The sequence below is a fragment of the Wyeomyia smithii genome, chromosome 3, assembly GCF_029784165.1.
Source record: "Wyeomyia smithii strain HCP4-BCI-WySm-NY-G18 chromosome 3, ASM2978416v1, whole genome shotgun sequence".
In the NCBI taxonomy this organism is placed as follows: Eukaryota; Metazoa; Arthropoda; class Insecta; order Diptera; family Culicidae; genus Wyeomyia; species Wyeomyia smithii.
The window spans coordinates 208291554-208306646 of NC_073696.1; the positions used below are offsets into that span (position 1 = coordinate 208291554).

Below are 15093 nucleotides of genomic sequence, written 5' to 3' on the forward strand. Positions count from 1 at the left end.
TCGGTTTCTTGCCCTCGATTATGCGTCTTCGCCGCATGAGTTGTTTTATGTAAATTATAATCAACAAGCCGTTGAGACTAGTGTAAGTAATACCTAACATCGAAAAATTACTATCCGCGTTGTCGTGAGAGTCTTTAGAACCTGAGCCAAACCAGTTTGCGCGTTTCGGATATAATAATTAGGCTTGATTTGCACCTTCCGTCAAAACTGGTCATTGCTTGTGACCAGTTATTATGTCTGGTTACCAAATAATATTAAATAATAAATTTAGAGTAGCAGCTTTGAACGGTATCAATCCAGGATTCGCACCAATTTGCCATCACGCACTTGGCTATCGTGAGTCAGGTTTTGCTACCAGTGATTCTGCCTTTCATGCGCTTCGGAATTCTGCCTTTTGAAATATTCTGCCTTGTGTGTACGGTCATAGAGTTCTGCCTTTCACGATTCTGCCTTTCGTGATTCTGCCTTCTGTGGCGAACCCCTTTTAGGAGCGGTCAAAAACTTTTAAAAATCTTCCAAGGCCTATTCCAGTAGTGATTAGAACGGTGATCATTTTCTTGTAACCAATGCACAATGGTCCAGAAACCGAATTTAGGGGGAAATCTGGGTCTAGAGCTCTATACCCACATTTCAGAGAAAAACTTTCTTCTACAAAGTTGTTACATATGATAAAGCGCTCATTGAAAAATTATCAAAAATTAGGGTAACCAACATTTTCGATGCAATCAAGTATCTATTTTTTTTATCTTTGTAGATAGAAGAAAAATTTGTTCTACGATGTTTTAGCTCCATTAATTTTAAGTAACTTTGTGAAAAAAAGTTTTTCTCTATCTTTGAAAACAACCGATTTATATTGAAAAAACATATTTTACGCTTTAACTTTTTTATTTCAAGTTTCATCTCAAAACTGTCTTTGAACGACTTTTAGAGCTTTTTAAGAGAAACAATTTGCAATCCCTAACTACACACACTGCTGTGCAACCGTTATTTATGGACTGAAAGGAATGTCTCATCACACACAGAAGAGTCAGCTGATGCAATAGAATAAGTCGGCAGCGGAATGTGAAACGATATAGATTGTGGAACAGTACCACCGTCCCCCGTAGTTTAATTGGTTAAAACACCATGCCGGAGACAGGGAGATTGCGGGTTCAAGTCCCGTCGGGATGCGGTATATTTTTTCAAAATCTGTATCATATTTCCAGTTCGCTTATTTTTCGTTCTTTCTCTATTTCACATACTGTCTGCTTAATGAACTATGAAATCCCTTTCTCGCTGACTGTCAGCCACAGCAACACCTCCTTGGGGAACTTGGTGTGTGAAGTAAACTTCACCTCGGTGCTCACTTCCTTCGTGGGGGAGATAAAATCGAAGTGCCCTTTCAGTCGTTGCCATCCAGGTTGAGACAGGTCTCGTCGTCCATCACTACCACCACGTCGTGATTTGCCAGGAAAATCGACTCAATCATCTTATTCAGGCGCTGCCGCTGCGTCATTACCTGCAGCTTCGCGATTAGTGGACGGGACTGCTATTTACTTTCTAACATGTAGGTACTTTTCCACTGTTTAGCCGGTTGCACCGACCTCCTGGCCGAGCGCACGCAGCGATGGGGCCACTTTTCCTTCGGTCTTCCTCTCCAGCATCGTTTGAAGCTTCTTGTCGCTCAGGGTCGTCGGCCGTTCGGAACCGGGCTTTCTTTCAATGCTCTGGTTGTTGTCCAATAGTGCAACGATGTTGGAAAAGGTGATTTTTTAAGAATTTGGTTTTTCTTAAAAAAAACGCAAAATTACAATTATAAATTACAAAACTGTATGAAACCTTCATGTGAGCCGATAAATTGGTTTATGCCATTTACTTTTTAAAGATAATTTTATTCGGATGTTGGCCACGGCTACGTTTTAAATGGTCCATACGAAAAGTCCAATTTTGGGTCACTTTTTCGAGTGGTATCTCGCGAATAACGCGTGTAATGTTGTCTTCCAAGGCTGGAACTGTTGTTGGCTTATCCGCATAGACGAGAGACTTAACGTAGCCCCACAAATAATCTAGCGGTGTTAAATCGCATGATCTAGGCGGCCAATTCACCGGTCCATTTCGTGAGCCAATTCACATGTCCATTGATTCGCGCGATGTGTGGCACGTTGCTCCGTCTTGCTGAAACCACATCTCAACAAGTCCCAGCTCTTCCATTTCCGGCATAAAAAAATCAGCGCCATTGACCGTAACGTAGTGCTTTTGATCATCTTTGAAGAAGTACGGACCAAAGATGCCTCCAGCGTGTAAACCTCACCAAACCGTGCATTTTTCTGGGTGCATTGGCGATTCTTTTATTGCCTCTGGTTGCTCTTCGATCCAAATGCGGCAATTTTGCTTATTAACATACCCATTTAACCAGAACTGAGTTTCGTCACTGAACAAAATTTTTCGGTAAAAAAGTGAATTTTCGGCAAGTTGTTCTAAGGCCCATTCACCAAAAAATCGACGCGGCAGCAAGTCGTTCGGCTTCAATTCTTGTACGAGCTGTGTTTTGTAAGGCTTTACACCAAGATCCTTTCGCAAAATCTTCCATGTAGTCGAATAACACAAGCCCAATTGTTGCGAACGGCGTCGAACTGACATTTCACGGTCTTCCACTACACTGGCTGATACGGCAGCAATATTTTCTTCTGTACGCACTCTATGTATTCGTGTTGGTGGGTTTATGTCCAACAGAGTAAAACTGGTTTGAAATTTCGTCACAATAGCTTGAATAGCTTGCTCAGTAGGTCGATTATGACGACTATAAAATGGTCGCATTGCGCGAAAAATATTTTTCACAGAGGACGAATTTTGGTAATAAAATTCGATTATTTGTAAGCGTTGTTCAGGCGTAAGTCTGTTCATGGTGAAATGGCAAACCAAACTGATGTATTAGTCTTTGACAGCTGTCAGAATTCCCGCGTGAACTGTCAAATCTGAATACACGAAAAACCAAATAGCAAAAAAATCACCCTTCAGATGCCGGAACGGGCGTATCCGATGTCTAGGAGCTGTCTCACGATGTCCTTTTTCGACGCGACGGGGTACCGTTCTTTGATCGCGCACACTTTTGAACGGAGTAGCTTCAGTGTTTTTGCCATCACGGTTAGCGTTCGACTGATAGAGCTGTCAATTTTTTTCTGCTGACTCATGGGTTAATATGATTGATGCTGTATGCGTAGTTTCGTCAGTGCGTATAAGGGTAAACCCATGAAAAATCATCAAATTTTGTCCATTTTTTTCAACCCAAACGTTATAGCTACTGCCAATGCGATGTTGAACAATAACTTTGACGGCCAGTTACCCTGCTTCAAACCTTCTAACGTCAAGCAAACGTCAGATAGCTTGATGTGGAACCGTCAAGTGTGGCACGTATCAGTCTAATGAGTTTTGTTGGGAAACCATGTTCGAGTAGCAATACACCATAACTCATTTCTCTTAACTGAACTTTTCGAGCGCTACCCTGAAGTCTTTAAATATATGGCTAATCTGCTAGTTGAGCTCTCGAACGGCAACATTTGGGCGTCTCTATCGAAAACCACATTAGTATTGGAGTAACAAGCGTTTGCAGAAATGGCCTTAGTCTGTGAAACAGGATAACTACAACAAACAATATCGCACGCTAGCCTGGGGAGCTAATAGCGGTCTCGATAAGCCAGATTAGTTGAGAGAGTTCGTTATCGATATTGCTTTAGACACATTTTGCCTGTTGTAGGATAAGTACAACGATACACCGTGCTGATTCGAGAAAATAAAAGGGGGGAATCGAACCCGATATCACAACATTTTCTTGTAACCAATGCACAATGGTCCAGAAACCGTCTAGAGCTCTATACCCACATTTCAGAGAAAAACTTTTTTCTACAAAGTTGTTACATATGATAAAGCGCTCATTGAAAAATTATCAAAAATTAGGGTAACCAACATTTTCGATGCAATCAAGTATCTAACTTTTTTATCTTTGTAGATAGAAGAAAAATTTGTTCTACGATGTTTCAGCTCCATTAATTTTAAGTAACTTTGTGAAAAAAAGTTTTTCTCTATCTTTGAAAACAACCGATTTATATTGAAAAAACATATTTTACGCTTTAACTTTTTTATTTCAAGTTTCATCTCAAAACTGTCTTTGAACAATTTGCAATCCCTAACTACACACACTGCTGTGCAACCGTTATTTATGGACTGAAAGGAATGTCTCATCACACACAGAAGAGTCAGCTGATGCAATAGAATAAGTCGGCAGCGGATGTGATGCGATATAGATTGTGGAACAGTACCACCGTCCCCCGTAGTTTAATTGGTTAAAACACCATGCCGGAGACAGGGAGATTGCGGGTTCAAGTCCCGTCGGGATGCGGTATATTTTTTCAAAATCTGTATCATATTTCCAGTTCGCTTATTTTTCGTTCTTTCTCTATTTCACATACATGTCTGCTTAATGAACTATGAAATCCCTTTCTCGCTGACTGTAAGCCACAGCAACACCTCCTTGGGGAACTTGGTGTGTGGAGTAAACTTCACCTCGGTGCTCACTTCCTTCGTGGGGGAGATAAAATACGAAGTGCCCTTCCAGTCGTTGCCATCCAGGTTGAGACAGGTCTCGTCGTCCATCACTACCACCACGTCGTGATTTGCCAGGAAAATCGACTCAATCATCTTATTCAGGCGCTGCCGCTGCGTCATTACCTGCAGCTTCGCGATTAGTGGACGGGACTGCTATTTACTTTCTAACATGTAGGTACTTTTCCACTGTTTAGCCGGTTGCACCGACCTCCTGGCCGAGCGCACGCAGCGATGGGGCCACTTTTCCTTCGGTCTTCCTCTCCAGCATCGTTTGAAGCTTCTTGTCGCTCAGGGTCGTCGGCCGTTCGGAACCGGGCTTTCTTTCAATGCTCTGGTTGTTGTCCAATAGTGCAACGATGTTGTAGAAGATGATTTTTTAAGAATTTGGTTTTTCTTAAAAAACGCAAAATTACAATTATAAATTACAAAACTGTATGAAACCTTTATGTGAGCCGATAAATTGGTTTATGCCATTTACTTTTTAAAGATATTTTATTCAAATGTTGGCCACGGCTACGTTTTAAATGGTCCATACGAATAACGCATTGTCTTCCAAGGCTGGAATTGTTGTTGGCTTATCCGCATAGACGAGAGACTTAACGTAGCACCACAAATAATCTAGCGGTGTTAAATCGCATGATCTAGGCGGCCAATTCACCGGTCCATTTCGTGAGCCAATTCACATGTCCATTGATTCGCGCGATGTGTGGCACGTTGCTCCGTCTTGCTGAAACCACATCTCAACAAGACCCAGCTCTTCCATTTCCGGCATAAAAAAATCATAAATCATCGCGCGATAGTGAGCGCCATTGACCGTAACGTTGCGCTTTTGATCATCTTTGAAGAAGTACGGACCAAAGATGCCTCCAGCGTGTAAACCACACCAAACCGTGCACTTTTCTGGGTGCATTGGCGATTCTTGTATTACCTCTGGTTGCTCTTCGATCCAAATGCGGCAATTTTGCTTATTAACATACCCATTTAACCAGAACTGAGTTTCGTCACTGAACAAAATTTTTCGGTAAAAAAGTGAATTTTCGGCAATTGTTCTAAGGCCCATTCACCAAAAAATCGACGCGGCAGCAAGTCGTTCGGCTTCAATTCTTGTACGAGCTGTGTTTTGTAAGGCTTTACACCAAGATCCTTTCGTAAAATCTTCCATGTAGTCGAATATCACAAGCCCAATTGCTGCGAACGGCATCGAACTGACATTTCACGGTCTTCCACTACACTGGCTGATACGGCAGCAATATTTTCTTCTGTACGCACTCTATGTATTCGTGTTGGTGGGTTTATGCCCAACAGAGTAAAACTGGTTTGAAATTTCGTCACAATAGCTTGAATAGCTTGCTCAGTAGGTCGATTATGACGACTATAAAATGGTCGCATTGCGCGAAAAACATTTTTCACAGAGGACGAATTTTGGTAATAAAATTCGATTATTTGTAAGCGTTGTTCAGGCGTAAGTCTGTTCATGGTGAAATGGCAAACCAAACTGAGTGTATTAGTCTTTGACAGCTGTCAGAATTCCCGCGTGAATCTGAATACACGAAAAACCAAATAGCAAAAAAGGACCGGGCGTATCCGATGTCTATGAGCTGTCTCACGATGTCCTTTTTCGACGCGACGGGGTACCGTTCTTTGATCGCGCACACTTTTGAACGGAGTAGCTTCAGTGTTTTTGCCATCACGGTTAGCGTTCGACTGATAGAGCTGTCAATTTTTTTCTGCTGACTCATGGGTTAATATGATTGATGCTGTATGCGTAGTTTCGTCAGTGCGTATAAGGGTAAACCCATGAAAAATCATCAAATTTTGTCCATTTCTTTCAACCCAAACGTTATAGCAACTTCCAATGCGATGTTGAACAATAACTTTGACGGCCAGTTACCCTGCTTCAAACCTTCTAACGTCAAGCAAACGTCAGATAGCTTGATGTGGAACCGTCAAGAGTGGCACGTATCAGTCTAATGAGTTTTGTTGGGAAACCATGTTCGAGCAGCAATACACCATAACTCATTTCTCTTAACTGAACTTTTCGAGCGTTGCCCTGAAGTCTTTAAATATATGGCTAATCTGCTAGTTGAGCTCTCGAACGGCAACATTTGGGCGTCTCTATCGAAAACCACATTAGTATTGGAGTAACAAGCGTTTCCAGAAATGGCCTTAGTCTGTGAAACAGGATAACTACAACAAACAATATCGCACGCTAGCCTGGGGAGCTAATAGCGGTCTCGATAAGCCAGATTAGTTGAGAGAGTTCGTTATCGATATTGCTTTAGACACATTTTGCCTGTTGTAGGATAAGTACAACAATACACCGTGCTGAGTCGAGAAAATTAAAAGCTCTTAAAGATCCTCGATCTGATCGGGAATCGAACCCGATATCACAACCGTGTGGGAGAGCTAGCCGATTGACATCGCTAACTACAGAACCACGGGGACCACCGAAAAAGGATGAGGGAGATGCGGGAGTTGATTAGCTGTCTTGTAGTTTCCCAGCTCTCCAAATGCTTTTTCTACCTCATTCATGGAAGCATCCTGCTTTTTTCGATGCCTCTATTCCGTTCATCGTTTAACAACATACAAAAAATTGTTTCCAGCACCTGGTCAGCTCAGATTTGTCGGTAATCCCGTCATTCCACATGACGGAAGCAGACACCTGTCAGTTTCTGATTCCGTTAATCGTTCTATAAAAGCTCCTCGTAACCCAGTCAACATTTTGATACGTATAATAAATGCTTCGATTTTAATATCCGCACTCATATATATCATACAAACTCACAATTGATGCACAAAAACAGCATATGCGTACTATTTTGGAGGCGATATACGTACTGAGGGAAAATAGTAGGCAATTTATTGATATACGTATTTATATACGATAATTTCCGATTGAAAGTGATTTGTTTCACACTTTCTTGCAATTCTAAGCCTACAATCGTAAATCGGTTAGTCTCCACCATGATATACAATTAAAACTGAATTTCTGCGCATGATAATATGCGTGGTATACGATTTCGACTTCGTTAAGATATATTTGCGATAATTTTCACACATTGATATACGATTTGTGGTTGACTGGGAACGTACCTGAAGAAGCAACCCTCTGTCTCCGCAAGAACACATTCCCAATGCTGACGCTTCTTTCAGTGATGGAGCCTCTTTTCAGTGGCTCTAGCTGTCGGTATTCCATAATTTTTATCCGTGTCATAGAAGGTGCAATTTCGTTATTAATCCGCATAAAAGTGAGAAACGAATTCAATATTTCTCAATTTGGAATATAAAAATACACTTTTTTCAGCAAAGTTGTAGCACAGTGGCTCTGTGATTAGCGATGTCAATCCGTTAGTTCTTCCACACGGTTATGGTATCGGGTTCAATTCTGGATCAGGTCAAGGATCTTTTCGAGCTGGAAATGTTCTTGATTCAGCACTTGGGCACGGTGTATCGTTGTATTTAGCCTTCAACATGCGATTTCTCTCAACTAATCATATTGATCGAGACCATTATTAGCCCCACAGGCTAACGTGCGATATTGTTGTGTTGTATTGTTTGTGGCACATTTGAAAAGAAACAACTTTTTCGAAAATATCATACTTCTATTTACTTATTTTGTGGAGTTTTTCATTAAATACTCCTGAAAATGCTTTTTGTTTGCAACTTATTTTTTCAAAGTTCAAACAAATATTTTTTTAGAGGGCAGTTTTTTGGTTTATTTTTGTTTTATATAGTTTTTTGGTATTTGGCGATTTTCATTAAAATAATGCCTTAGTTTACTAACAGATATCTATAAAATCTGCAGTAGCAGCTATTATTATCTTCACGCAATCAACAGATTGATGGATTGCGTAGACTGCACACTTTTTCCAAAGGTGCAACAATATGATCAAAAATTTTTTTATTAAAATAAATTGATTTTACAACCGTAGTGCTCTCAGAAAAATTATTTGATTATTTATTTTTCATTCTACACTAGTTGAAATTTTGTGATTAATCTACCTAAAATTAAGTAAAATTCACTTTATATGGCACAGTTGTAGTCCACTTCATACAAAACAATTTTAACGAAGACACCATACCTATCTGCCAATTTAAATAAACTATTGTAGAGTTTTCTTCAGAATGCTCCTAAAATTTTTTTTCCATATGGCATTGTATTGTGATTTTCTAAAATTTACTTTAATTAAATATTTACTCTAATAAAACACACAAGTTCACCGAAGAAAGTTTATCTCTTATATATTTAGCTATTGAAGATTTTTATTAAAATAATGCACTACATCCTTTGCCTCAAAGGACATGGTTGATGCAGTTGTACCCAATATTTTTCACGCTGTGGTGCTGATCTCACTGTGTATAAATTTCCCCTGATCGTTCAGGTCTTCCTCACATTTTTTCTTACTTTTTGGAATAAAACCAACTTTCTTATATTCACTATCGATAGTAAAGCATGAAATTAATGTGATATTTAACTCAAAACTTATGAAAATGCACATGGGACTGATATGCGATTATAGGCAGTGCTGTTTCCTCTGAAGCTCTGGAGGCAATGATGAGAACTTATTTTTCAGGGCCAACACCTATATCGACTAGAAGTACAGGACAGATGAGGCAGGCCGTCCATGGTCAACAGATGCCTAACTCTAAACTGAGTTAAATATCACTCTGTTTCGTTAAAAGTGGACGTACTCTAAATAGAGTATTTGTGCTATTACTCACTTTTGGGTAACATATCTATCTGTCAGAAACCGAGCAAATTTTACTCTGTTGCTATTATTCACAAATCAACGAAACTGAGTGAAAGTTACCCACTTTTGTAATTCAAATATTTTCCAAGGAATTATTTCAGATATCAATTGAAATGAAAAACCACCAATTAAACGTAAATCATCAATTGTTTATTCATAAATGATAAAAAGTAGTCCAATGAACATAGTTCAAACAACTTCAACATCTTCTGCCTTGGCGGCGTCTTTTAAAACAGCAGCGATACGGTTAACAGTTGCTCGGGAACTGTTGTTTAATCTTTTATATAAGGTACTTGACATGAAGTCCGTAATCATGTGCAAATCTGTTGGAATTTTGATTCCAAACATTGATTTGAATCTGGCACATTTAAGGAAATCTACCTGGTAACGACAACGAACATTTGACCTGTTTCGAAAGGCCTTCTAATACAAGCAATGTGAAGTTGCTCTTTCTCGAGAGATGCCAGGTACATATTAAAATCTTGGACGCTGTTAGTGGTTCGGGCTCGAACCAATTTACAACTTTGAGTAACACTTTAGAAATAACTGATAAAACGTCGAATATTAGCATTAGAATATGTACTGCTTTTAGTGCTTGAAAAGTTTTGACATTCGCACATATTACGCAAAAATGAGTAAATACGGCTATGGAGAGAATCTGAGTAAATATTACTCAGTTCAAACAATCAGTGATACTCAGTATTTGACGTTTAGCATAGAAATATAAAACAGAGTAGATGTTACTGAGTTTAGGGTAAAATTGAAGGAGCATGTAAGACTTGTGAAATTTCCATGCCTGCTAGGATGAATGGGCTTTGAGTTCTTTTCAACCTTAGACATTTGCTGGAATAGACGAAATTCTTCCAGCATTAGGCTCGCGGTTGTTTGACTAGAGTAAAACTAACTTAGATGGGCCACGTCCTTTAGTGGACCAACGGTCAGACTAATTCAGTTTATGCGAAAACTCGTGGGATTTCCAGAAAACTTCCATCGGAAAACATTTCATCCAGCTAACCTGCATCAGAATCACAAGAAACATTTGTAAATTTCCATTTTTATATCAAAAGAATAGCCAGATTTTCGTCAGGGTGGTCCATCCAAAATAGTTCTACCCTCATTGCAGACTATCAACAGCGCAGGCCAAACCAAGAGGATATCCTCAAAACGAACAAAACACATGCACAAGCATGACCTGTCGTGTGCAACACAAGACAGCTTCGTTGCCTGTGTAAGCTTTAGCTGTATGTAAGCTCTCATGAATAGCTTATTCATGAGGCTGTTAGAGTAAAGAGAGAAAACAGTTATCAATATAGTATCACACCGCAGTCTTTTTCCAAGGCCTGACCCTGATACCAAATGGAATGTAGGTTATACAACAAAAGCCCCAAGAGTTGGACGCAGTTGTGCTGTGGTTCGTAGTCATTGATATTCGGTATGATACCTTACCAGGGCTGCGATACCCAGTCTCGTGACAGGGTTGTCATCCAAGATATAGCAGGTAGCGCATCTCATGATACAGCCGCTTGCCCCGGGTCAGATGCTATTATATGTATGCCGGCCCTTACATGGGGATACACTCGCGTTCGACCCCAGTCAGCATACGACCAAAGTTTTGGCCGGGGGTTGGTTATTCAGCCTTCGCTAAGGTCACTCGTATCCCGGTCGGTTTCTCGTGGAGGGTGGGACAGAAGTTACTGAGCAATGACCACAAAAGTGTCTCAAGTGGCACATATCCAGTGATTCAAGGTTTTTTGGCATCGTCTTGGTTCCGAAAAAAACGAAAGAACGTTGTATTTTTTCATTTTAGGTTGTTTCCCAAACACCAGGAGTAGGTATCTTGGAGTTTGAAATGTCATCTGGAGTTGGTTTCCGACTTCTAAGCATCATTTCGGCTCTGGAATTACCCATACTGGATCGCCATTTTCAGCTCATCGTCATCTTGAATGTTCAAAATGTCCTCGAATGTAACTCATGCGTTATCTTCCCCCTGACACCAAAAAGTGATTCGAAGATTAAAACTCATGACCATTCGCTTGTCATAGCGAACTCTGTAACCTTGGAGCTACGAGTTGCTCTTTTGGCCATTCTTCAGCAGAAAACATCTCAGAAACTCAGGGAAAAATGGCAATAGGATTCACTGCTGGAACTAACTGAATTTAACAATTATATAGGAATTCAAAAATACCGCATGTACGTAGTGACGATAGGATCTTACGCATTTCAAATAAACAAACAACAATTGTCTATAAATGTTCCTAAATTGCGCTTTTTTCAAATTGTAAAAAAATTACTCATTTATAAAGTAATTACGTTACTCTACAATTCATCAATTGCTTAGTTGAACTAATATGATACAAGCTATGTTCAATAGCAAAACTGTTACTTCTAATTCCCCAATTTTTATCATTGAAGTTCAAAGATTTATTCTACTCACTCATCGAACTCTCCAGTGTACATTTGTCCAAACAAAAGCTTAGAAACTTTCGCTATCGAAATTTCTCCCATTACTTCTGGAACTAAATTGATTATATTGCCTCATAAACCTAGAGCATTTTCTTTCAAGCCAAACAATAATCACATAATGAAGAAGAATGGGGTTTGAGAACCGGTCTCACCCCCGGTGGTGATTTGTTGCGTTAAACTTACGCCATGGCAACAGCTTTTTTGTAAGCCTGAAGGGCACGGCAACAGCTTAACTACTGTATGATCATCGAAAAGAGTGACAAACTGTTCGGGAAGAATGAAAAGATTGAAGTGAGCAAAGTATCCAACCTAGATAAGTCCTACTTTCGTAGCATGTTGTAAATGTGTTAAACTAAATCTATTTGAAACGTAACGAACCCCTTGTTTTTACTAGACTAGCAGCATTCCAGTTGATTGGCGACAATAAGGCTAAATTCTTGTAGACAATAATATTGAAGTAAATGGCCCTTACTTTGAAATAGAGTTTTTAGAAAATGTATGAGTAAGAAATAAAAACATCATGAAAACATCCACAACGCGCTTTTGTACCAATTTTCATTAGGAACCAGTTGAACTTTTTAATTACTACATTTTTTTGTTGATTTTATCGTTGACCTCTTCAGTTTATCCATAGTATTCTTTCCTATGTATAACTTCCCACCACCATATCCCCTTTCTACAAAATGATATTAAACACCGAGAAAAAAAGCGGCGTAATTTTATACCGACCGCTCAGGCTAAACACGAAAAAAAATCCGATCACTTACTAAATGCCAACCAAATTTCTGTACAACTTTTCGCCATGTATATGTGTGTATGTACCGCCATAGGTGTTTGGGAATATTGAACTAGAGCCTGAATCAGCTATCACTAGACACAACAACTTCCGTTCCTTTGTCCAAGGACTGATGCTACTGTTCAGGTAGGTCCACACTTGATTGCTTACAAACGACTCTAACGAATCAAAACACTTTGTCCGTTCTCTGTCTCGCTCTCTCTCGAATCTCTCATTGTCTCTTTGTCGAACTTGAACTCTTTGTTCGTGCGCGTGTGTGCGTGTGCATACATGTCCGTCTTATCTGTGATTATCCGTGTGTCTTGCGGTTATCGCGAGTGAATCTCTGCATTGAACATCTTTTTTCAAGAATTTTCTAACTTTGTGTGTGTGAATCGTTACGACTTTGCATTTGCGTTCAGATTTCTCCAGTATACAGCGCAATAAAAAACATAGTATTGAGGGAAAATGACGTTGCTGGATTGATTGTATAGTATGGAATATGAATAGATTAACCCATTCCCGGCAGGTGATGCCATAAGGCATCAGCTGACATTCAACCTTTGATTGAAGTTTAACAATTATATTTGATAATTAAGACGATGAAACTATTGAGTATCGTTAGAGAAGAAATTGATCTTCAATATGCAATGAAGTTTATGTCAATTGTGCATATAGTTGATTAGTAATAAGCGTTGGAAGTTCATTTTTTGAGATAAAAACTGATTTCTCTCCGCCGGGAAAGGGATAATCAAAATCTGAAAAATAGTAGAAAAAGTAAATCACTTCGAAAAGCAATATCTTCGAAAACACTTCCACAAAGCTTTAAGTATTGATTGATGTTATGGCACATAATTTTAATAGCAATGTTTTCAGATTTTTCTCATCATAGTTATTGTTCCGAAACTTTTATTTCTAATTTGAATCCTAATTTCCACTAAAAATTCTTCGTTCATAAAAATAAGTTTATCAATCCAGCGGCGTACTCCACAACTAGTTGAACCATGGATAGTGTTTGGAAAGTCTCGATAGTTACTTCTTCATAGCGATAGATAGGACACTTTCAACTTTTTTATCTAACCAGCAGTAATAGATCACCATGCGCAAATTTCGATTCACTTTTGACTTAGCTCTATTTTTCGATTATATCTCACTCTAGTGGTCATTGATACCAAACCAGACAAAAAAAAACATGTAGTATTCACATTTTATCTAGAGATCGAAAACCATAGTACGATGAGTTAAACCTAGGACTCTTACAACCCAAACAGGTACTAGTAGATGGTTATGATATAGTTTCCACCCAGTCTAGTGATTACGTTCATAGTCGGAACTCAGCGAGTCCCTCCATAGTACGATTCCTCGAACTTGAACAAGGATTCAAGCCACGTTGGAGACAGTGCTCCCTAGTAGAGGGAGCCCATAGGAGTAATTGATTTTTACATTATCCCAATTTTGATTTTTTTTCTGTCACCTTTTGAAAGTAACTCTGCCTGACCACCGCAATGAAAGGAATTCAATTCTTTGCACCACAATCAAAAAAACACTTTGCCAACGCCGCATTACTGCTTATCGGCTTCTCAGTCAAATCTTTCTAACATGAATTGAACTCTTTCGGCACAAAAAAAATAGTTGAAATGTACAGATAAAACCATATAGACATAGTTTGCATCCCTTGTTATGAGCTCAAACGCTCTGTTATGTTCATTAGTTCATCTAGGATTTAGCAACTTGAATAAATTCCATTCGTTTAGAGTACACATTACTTGCTAGTTTACCGATGTAGTTTATTAATAGTTCCAGTTCAAATTAAAACATTGAATTATAGAGTTTGTTAGATGCTAGTTGACTAGTTTTGCATCGCTATACTAAAAATACAGCAAACATAAAACCCCGAATCATCAATAATGGATCTATGTGTATCTCATTATTGCTGATTCGACTAGCTGCAAATCATAAACTCATAAAAGATAATCCGCTTGGGAAATCTTGCTCCTATACTGATTAATTGCCTCACTCACAGTCTCCTTCACATGACCCTGTACAACTAAACACTAAGCATATTTTACAGTTCAGCTAAAACACACAAATTCATGAAAAAAAACAACGAGTGAAGTTGATACACCTAGCGAAAGTTGATCCACATTCCGTTGTACATTTGATCATTTCCCTTAGTATGTCAACTTAACTTGTCCTTAAACCACACATTTTGTACCTTTTCGAATGCAACTGCAAAGATCTCTGCTAATCCGATTTTACTACTGTTCCTGTGTCGGTGTCTGCGTGTTTGTTCCTCCGAATCTCGCTCTCTCGGAATCCTGGACGCCATATCCGAGCAGATGTGCAACGGGCGAGTCGTGGCCGAACATTATGCTGGCATGTCTCAAAGGACGACCGTGTGACCCGAGGGCAGGCAAGACTAACGAAACCTGCGGATCAACGATGGCTTACGCGTACTTCGTGTCGTTCATCTTCTTTTGCTCGTTTCTTGTAAGTATGAATCTTTGGAAAGATAATTTGCTC

General features: G+C 39.3%; 1 protein-coding gene across 30 annotated transcripts in view; it reads left to right on the forward strand.

Moving 5' to 3' along the window:
- LOC129727649 (voltage-dependent calcium channel type A subunit alpha-1-like) overlaps nt 1–15093 on the forward strand; it is a 352389-nt gene that overhangs the window by 267177 nt on the left and 70119 nt on the right. For 20 of the 30 annotated variants that reach the window (XR_008728573.1, XM_055685660.1, XM_055685661.1 and 17 more), the window contains one exon: nt 14910–15060. Coding sequence is in view for 29 of the 30 variants with exons in the window: in XM_055685660.1 (XP_055541635.1) it covers nt 14910–15060 (151 nt within the window). In the remaining variant the exon portion in view is untranslated. Of the gene's footprint in view, nt 1–12625; nt 12718–14909; nt 15061–15093 lie in introns of all 30 variants that reach the window. The other 10 variants (XM_055685666.1, XM_055685663.1, XM_055685684.1 and 7 more) reach the window with 1 other exon arrangement.